Raw genomic sequence first — 8,288 nt, forward strand, 5'->3', positions numbered from 1 at the left:
AATCTCACTGTCTTCCCGTATACTAGAATACTTCGATATAAAACGCTTTTAACTATGTTTGACAGAAAAATACAGAAGTACTTATGGTCGTAAAATTGATTTGAGGAGCAGAGGCAATTCTAAGAAAAACACACGAAATTTAATAAAAGTCTCTATGTGTTTCTTGTAAATTCACTTCCAACAAAAGCACCTACGAGCAAAAGTGCTTCCAACATACTCTCAGACGAGCCTTACGTTAGCAATAAATTTTGGGTTCCAAAACCATCACTGAAAACATTACATCAAGGAGTTGGGATGTACATAGCAAGGAGAGCTCTGCTATTTCCATAAAAAATGTTTTGGGTTACAAAACAATGCCGTCCCCTTTCCGGCATTTTATTTGAGCTACTTCCCATTCCAATCCACTTCAACTTGTCCATCTGTTCAAGCATAAGATACGATTAGTTCGAATAAATGGGAAGAATTATAAACCATCAAAACTTGATGAATTCAGTAGAGCCGGAAGCCACTCACCTCGAAGATTTATTGCTCGATTTGCTTGAACATCAGCCTCAGAATTGTATTCCTGCAACAAATAGCAGACTGTCACTTTCGAAAGAGTTCATATTTAATCCCTTCTCGTACTCTCCTCAAATCAAGTTCTTCTACTCTGGAAGATTTATCACACAAAGTATTACGTTACAAATTTTCTTCTAGCACGACTGAACTCACCCTAAGAACATGATTGATCTCAAATGACGTAAACATGTCTTTCAGCTCCTTGGCCACTTCACACAGGTCAACCATATTCGGATTTTTTGTTTTCCAGAGACCTTGGACCTGTTATATCAGAGAGCGTCGTAAGACTTATCGACAAACGAAGGACTTAAAAAAACTCAAGTGCTGTAACATAAACAAAGTTACGAACCTGCATGCAGACAAGTTTGGAGTCTCCTTTAACCCGAATGTGTTTATATCCCTTCTCAAGAGCATATTTCAATCCCAGAATTACAGCTCGATATTCTGCAAAGTTATTTGTTGCAATTCCCACCCCTTCACGCAAGTGGTACACCTATAAAACCCAATGATATAAATAAAGAGCTAGATTTTACAGAAAAATATGCTGTAAAAGAACTAAACTATTTCAATGAACTGCATACAGCGCTTCCGTCTTCAGCTCGTAGCACAGCTCCTGCACCAGATTGTCCAGGATTTCCTTTTGAAGCACCATCAAACTCAAGCATACAGGTTTGCTGAAAAAATACATTGGTCACAGACATTTTTCAACTTATCATAACCATAACAATGTGATTTGACACATTCGATTTCACAAATAAAACTTACACAAAAAGAAGAAATTCCTAGATTTTCAATGTAGTTATCCGGCGTGAAATGCTTCCTCTGAGATATTGAGAATGGAGTAGATCCAATCATGTCCTGCAATGGTGAGTCCTTAGCATCTGATTTTACTATAGAAGAATCTGGCTGCTGAAAATTATGAATATGCACAAATAGAAACGTAGGTAGATTAAGTTTACTACAAAGTATTAGTGGACGTGACAAACGGAAACTTACACAACTAGATGAATTTTCAAGAGCTTCAGGTTGATTATCAGATTTGAAATGCTTTCTCTGAGTCTGAGAGATTGGGAATGCAGTAGCGCCGGCCACCTCATGCGATCTCTTTGGCGGTGAGTCCTTGGCAGGGGAATCTGGCTGCTGAAAATTATGAACATGCCCAATTACACAACCAGTAAACGAATATAAGATCGTCTATGACACAATTACCTATTTCCATGCCAAATGCCATAGAAAAGAGCAGAGCAAAACATCAAACCTGGTAAGGACAAGCAACGAGCTTTCCAAAAAGATCGTCATCCTTCACATCACTGGCACTGATAGTATATGAAGCATTCTTAAGGCCGTGCGAGACGAGGTACTCCTCAGCTTCCTTAGGCAAACAGTGGCCTTTGAACACACTTACAGAAGGATTGCATACCTAAAAAGCAAAAAACCACCTCATATGCAAATGAACTTTTCAAAAAAGCACTCAATTATTAATCTGTAGAAGCATATTTCACACCACAATTTGTAACTAGAAGCAAAAATCTCACACTACCACCAGAAAGCACAAGTCTTTAACATAGCATACACCATAACCAAACAATAGGAAGAAATTACGGTTATTTTAACAAATTTAAAGAAAACCCAAGTGAGAATTCAACTAGGTTAGCCAAAATTGATCAAGAAATTGGGAAAAATCAGCCAAGTTTTCTTTAACATTGATAAAAAGGTGGTAAAGTTTTACCGAAGAACCGGCTTGGCTTTGGCAATCCGTAAAGTTTTTGTAAATGCCAATGACGTTCCCCTTCCGAACAACATAAAAAGCATCACCTTCTTCCGCCATTGAAGCTCCAACTTCCAACTTACAGCACAACTGCAATTTCCCCAAATGTTAAAAAGCTTACGATGATGAAACCCTAGATATTTGTGACGAAAATAAAGTTTGAATTTTTGAAATTTGCATAAAGCATGAGTCTCGTCGAGTCTCTAGTGAGTCACTCCGTTGAAAGGAAGGGGTCCGGACTCCGGACTCCGGAGGATCCACTTGGTGAGGTTCTCGGGATTCGTGAATCGTGTTAGTTCATCGTACATCGTATAGTTAAAAATTATTTTAAATATTTTTATTTAAAAATAAACATAAATAATACTTGATAAAAACTGATCGCACGATGTACGATAAACACACAATTCACGGATCTCCAAGATTTACACCAAAAAAAATCCAAAGAGAATCCTGTTAAGAAACGAAGAAACTCTCGTGGCTCTAATGGGCCGAGCTGTGGCTGAGGACCTGGGCTTCAGGCCCAAGGTGTTTTTCTTTTTAGATCGTTGATTTTGTTTGTAGTTTTTAGTTTTCGTCTTGGAGATGAAGAAGTATAAAGTTGGAAAAGAGGGTGAGTAGAAATGATGGGGAAATGCATGAAATATAACTTGAAAGTGAAAATAACTTAAACTTTTACATTTACTGGTTTTTGGTTTTTTCTGTAACTCAATGGTCAATGATCATCAAACAAGCTTTAAGAACAAAAAACAAAATAATTATCAAACGCTCTAAATTAATTAAATATTAACCCTCACATGGGGTAATTTGAAATTAAAAATACTTGCCACTTTTTGAGTGTAATTCCTCTTTACAGACAAATCAAAGATTTTCGTGAGCGTAGAAATTTTTCTTCTTGTGATTTTAGTAATTTACGTTTGTATATATTTAGCTTTGATTTGTAGAATCGTAGATATGTTGAAACTATTGGCACAAAAATTATTTGCCCGCCGGTGAAATGTCCTTAACTCATAATCTCAACTTCACTACGATACAATCAAATAGATTGCCTCCAAGAACTTCGATTCCTATTGTAAGGAGTCAAACAGTGTTTTGAGGTTTTTTAGCCAAAATGGTTTCTAAGATTGACATAACACCTCAGTTTGGTCCAGACATTGAAAATCAATAGAAGTGACAGTGAGTTTGTCCACCGTCAATCATTTTGTTTTTTTCGTGACAAATCTTTGTTAAATGGAGAAGCAAGTGAAGGGGTTGAATGGACAAAAATACCTTAATTTACCAAAGGTTTTTATGAAATGATCAAAATGATTGATGGTGGATAAACTCAATGATCACTTCTATCGATTTTCAATCTCAAAATTAAAGTAAAAAATTATGTCACTCTCATAGACTATTTTAATTAAAAAGTCATGTAATAAAATAACTCCAAAATACGTAGGAGGAACACCGAGATATCTCAATTCTTAGTTGCGGACATGTCAACAGTTGTCACGGACTCATTTTAGTTGCCACCAGATGCAGACAACCTGACACAAAAGCATCCTTTGCTTGCTCCTTGATTGCCTGCACCTCCCTACGTATCCGTCTACGTCTAACACCTAACACGTTGCTCAGAAACCATATGAGATTATACTTTTGACATCCAGGACAATGCAATTTGACCAAAAGGAATGTAAAAGTCCATCAATTTTGCAGCAGTGGGATCCTCGTTCTGCACACTCATGGCATATAAACATTGCGGAAATGAACACCTTCTTAGTTTCGAATCTCGGTAATAATTTACGTAACACAAAGTTGCTACCTTTGACAAAGAATCCGAGTCCGGCTTGAGTTTAGGTTACAAATTATGCTTCTCCTTCAAGTCTTGACTGATTTGTAGTGCTAAGTTTTGTTCAGTTTGTTTCTTGGTTGTGTTAGGTGGTATGTGTTTTTTAAAGTTTCAGCGATAATTTTCTCACTCCCTTGTTTTTTTTAGGGTTTAGGTTTTATGCAACACAAAGTCACTACCTTTGACAAAAAATCCAATTCCGGCTCGAGTTTAGGTAAAAAATTATGCTTGTATTTCAAGTCTTGACTGAATTATAGTACAAAGTTTGGTTCATTTTGTTTCTTGGTTGTGTTGAGGTGGTATGTGTTTTTATGTTCCGGTGACAATTTTCATGCTCCCTTGTTTTTGCTTATGCCTTGATAATTCAATATATCAAAGAGTGAACGTATAGAAGCAAGAAGAGGTGCACAAATGGAGGAAAATGGAGCGTAAAAGACCGCAATTTATAAAGCAATGAAAAAATAACTGAGTTGTTTATACTTTATTATCAATACTTCATACACTGATGACATATACCGTTGTACAATAATTTATTTCTTATACTATCTAACAAAATGAAAAATATTTCTACATGAAAAAATGAATTCAACTTTTGAACCCCATTTGATGTGGTGATACCGTCCCACACAGTAACTTCTTGACCGTAATTAGGGTTCATCAAAGCTGTCAAAAGAAAAAAACTATGGGAAAAAAATATGAACTTTGTTTAGCTTGTTTTAGCCCATCTGCTCACCTATTAAGTCCAACCCTACAGCAAGAAATGACAAGCCTTGGAAAAGCAAGAAGTAGAAGTGAACTCCATGAGCAGATAAGAAGCTTCTGGCTGCTGCAGTGAGCAGCAAGAAAGCAAGAGCAAGCTCTTTCCTGTAGATCCCATTCTTCTTCTTTTTCTTGGGTACTACTTCTTCTTGTTCCTTGAGTTTGCTTAGTAATTCTAGACCCGACTCGGAGTTCCTCCTCAGGATCTTCTCTTCATTCGCAGACAGCGATTCCCTCTCGGAATAGGCTAGCAAATCCGACTCAGATGATCTTCCGGTCTTCTTTGTCACCACCCACTCGTAGGAACTTCCGAGCTGGAATAGCCCTGAGACCATGGCGTTGAACTTTGTGACAGACATTGTGTTCTCGAAAAGAAGGTAGGGGACCAAGAAAGGGAATGATTTCGGGGACGGGAGGATGTTTAGAAAGGACATGAAAATCGGAATGTAGCAGATTACCCAAAGAGGCAGTTCTGCCTCAGGTAAGAACATGGTCAGTGGGAGTATGATACAAAACAATGTGAATGAGTAGAAGGGAAGAATTAGCTTCCTCAACAGAAAGAAAAGAAATATCAAGTTCGACTTCTTCCACATCGAAATCTGCACGCATAATTTCGAAGGATTAAAACTTTGATACATAAACCTACAATTCAAGCATTTCTTCGGAAGCAATCAATCACACAAAGTTGGATGATGAAATCTATACCTTGGAAGTCAAGATAGCAGGAAGACACAATCTGAAGAGCTGCATTGGACCCGAATGCCAACGGTGCTGCTGCTTCTTGTAAGTTTCATAAGACTCTGGCAATTCACAGAGGACTCTCACATCATTGAGGAAGATCATTTTCCATCCGTTCAAATGTGCGCGAACTGCAATGTCCATGTCCTCAACTGTTGTTCTCTCCAGCCAACCTCCTGATTCTTCCAAAGCCTTAATCCTCCAAACTCCCGCGGTTCCATTGAATCCGAAGAAATTGAGAAAGACACCATTCACTTGCTGTTCCACTTCAAAATGGAAGCACAAATTGATGTTTTGGAGCCTCGTGAGTAAGTTCTCGTCCTTGTTCACGAAAGACCATCGAGCTTGGACAAGTCCTAGTTCCGGATTTCCCTGCAACAAAATCTCAGAATCGTTAGTCCAAAGGTCGATTCCCTCCAATGTTACCAAAAAAAGATCGATAACTAAGATGTCCTCACCTTGAAGTGAGGAACTGTCCGCTTAAGGTAATCGGAATTGGGAGTGAAATCAGCATCGAAAATTGCCACAAACTCATAGTCTTTGACATAATCACAACCCATGGCGGATTTAAGGTTGCCGGCTTTATAGCCGGTTCTGATCAATCGATGTCTGTAGATTATATTCACACCTTTCTGATGCCACGACGAGACTTCGTCTTTGATCAAATTCTGTAAAATTATGTCATCCGAGTCATCTAGGACCTGAATCAAAAGTCTGTCTCTTGGCCAATCCATCTGGCATGAAGATGCAATTGCTTGCTCATACACCTACAAGTTAAGAAAGATAGATAAGCAACAGAAGGCATCATATGGTTGGAATTGAATGAAAACAGAACGCAGGAAGGTAACTAAATATAAGGTCGATGTAGAACATATGGCAGAATGGATCGAAGAACAGCTTGAAAGACGTTAGTCCATAAACATCAAAATCTCGGGGATTTTAATGTTCCTGAAGTTATGCCTATCAAGTAGTTCTTTGATCCATTCGGTCATTTGTTCTAACAACAAATGCCAATTCACCTAGAAAAACAACCCGAAAAGTGGAGGAATGAACTGAAAAGCAACTTGACAAGCGTAAGTCCATAAAAGTAGCATCCAAGCTTTGCAGGTTTGAGCTCCGAGCTCTGAATTGGGCCCACAATCCATTATCAACCTGCAAAGCCCGAATTTTGTTGTTTCTAAACTTTACGCCCATCAAGTTGCTTTTCAATCCACTCCGTCATTTGTTCTATATCCGATAACAAATGCCAATTGCCAACGTACATAAAAAGTAAAGAGGAAGTGAAATTCAATGAGCTAGTTTGCTCTGTTACCTCTCTCTCATTGCACATAGGGATCTGAATAAGCACCATTGGAAAACTAGAAGGATCTTCAATGTCAAAAGCATCTTCTGCAATTGTTGGCTTTATCTTCTTGTACTTGATCCAGAAGCATCCGACACACAGAACCAATCGATCAAAAGATTGAATCAGAAAAAGCACAACGCAGAAGTTGGACATGGCGATGGCCACCGGGGAAATATAGTCAACTCTGAAAGTCAACCAAACCATGTAGCACCACTGCACCAGACCCTGCGCCTCCCACGGCTGGTACAAACTCAAATTCCAGTTTTTGTAATGCGCAATCATTTCGAAGACGAGAGCCACAATCGACAACCCGAGGAAGGCTTTGATGAATCTGTACAGCCTTCCTCGGGTTTTGGGCTCTTCGTCGGTCAAGTCAGATAAAGCAACGCGGTTTTTAAGCGAAAGGAACGTTGCCTTCAACGCCATCGGCAGCCATGAGAGGCAGGCGAATACTCTGTTCACCTTGAGGAGAAGAACCCATGTGAATTGCTTGGTGCTCACGGCTTTTTGTTTCTCCAAAAAGGCCGAGGAATCCAAAAGATTGTGCTTTAGTGACGGATTTTCGGGCTTTTCGATTGTGACCACGACGGAGCTCGGAGCCATTGCTCGGGAATCCGATTCCCCCGGAGGAACAGGAAACCAAACGCCAATGAATCTTTAAGCTGAAGATTTACTGGTTTTTCAGATATGGGAAGAACACATGAAAGTTTTCAACTTTTTATGCAGTTTCCATGAAATCTGGATCTTTGGAAATATTGAATTCTAGAGAGAGAGAGAGAGAGGGAGAGGAGAGAGAGTCCGAGCTGACTCTCCTGAGCTGCGGTGAATAACAAAGGAAGCAGGAGAGAGATATATAAATTCCCTTTGATCAGTAAGAAATGCAAGGTCCAAGCCAGCTTCTGATCTTTCACAATTATATATATATTTATATATTTCTTAATCAGCCAATGATGATCAGACACAGTAAATTAAGCTTAGTCAATGTAAACTGGCACCTAAATCTTTAATTTTTTTTTTTTAAAGATATTCGAGTCTGGTTATGAGAATTATCAAGATATTTTCTTAAAAGTATGATTCTTTATGAATTCTTTGTTAATTTAAAATTTAACGTTAATTGTTTTGTTAATATTATAAAATATTATGCAAAAACATAAGATATTAAAAAGTATATATAAAATTGTACTTTTGAAAGAACCCCTTAACGATTTTTTCTGATTTAATTTGGTTTTATGAGGAACAACCTTTGGTTGTCTGGTATCAGTGACAGACAGCCAGGTTACAACCATATGGCATCC

The 8,288-nt window shown here is 38.3% G+C and overlaps 2 protein-coding genes across 3 annotated transcripts; both read right to left on the reverse strand.

Annotated features, from left to right (window-relative positions):
* Positions 1–123: 123 nt before the first annotated feature.
* LOC137708539 (uncharacterized) lies at positions 124–2,589 on the reverse strand. 2 transcript variants are annotated; one of them, XM_068447640.1, is made up of 9 exons: positions 2,288–2,589; positions 1,817–1,978; positions 1,555–1,695; positions 1,324–1,416; positions 1,140–1,232; positions 908–1,051; positions 712–819; positions 514–565; positions 124–419 (listed from the first exon to the last, which is right to left on the reverse strand). In XM_068447640.1, the coding sequence occupies exons 1-9, from the start codon at positions 2,384–2,386 to the stop codon at positions 385–387; spliced, it is 927 nt and encodes a 308-aa protein (XP_068303741.1). In that variant the 5' UTR covers positions 2,387–2,589; the 3' UTR covers positions 124–384. The 2 variants fall into 2 exon arrangements, with proteins under 2 accessions (XP_068303741.1, XP_068303740.1); XM_068447639.1 differs by having other exon boundaries at positions 1,555–1,698.
* A 2,016-nt stretch (positions 2,590–4,605) lies between these two features.
* Positions 4,606–7,872, reverse strand: LOC137708229 (xyloglucan glycosyltransferase 4-like). Its single transcript, XM_068447261.1, has 4 exons — positions 6,961–7,872; positions 6,107–6,415; positions 5,616–6,020; positions 4,606–5,509 (listed from the first exon to the last, which is right to left on the reverse strand). The coding sequence occupies exons 1-4, from the start codon at positions 7,594–7,596 to the stop codon at positions 4,868–4,870; spliced, it is 1,992 nt and encodes a 663-aa protein (XP_068303362.1). The 5' UTR covers positions 7,597–7,872; the 3' UTR covers positions 4,606–4,867.
* Positions 7,873–8,288: the final 416 nt, after the last annotated feature.

The sequence above is a fragment of the Pyrus communis genome, chromosome 11, assembly GCF_963583255.1.
Source record: "Pyrus communis chromosome 11, drPyrComm1.1, whole genome shotgun sequence".
Taxonomy (NCBI): Eukaryota; Viridiplantae; Streptophyta; class Magnoliopsida; order Rosales; family Rosaceae; genus Pyrus; species Pyrus communis.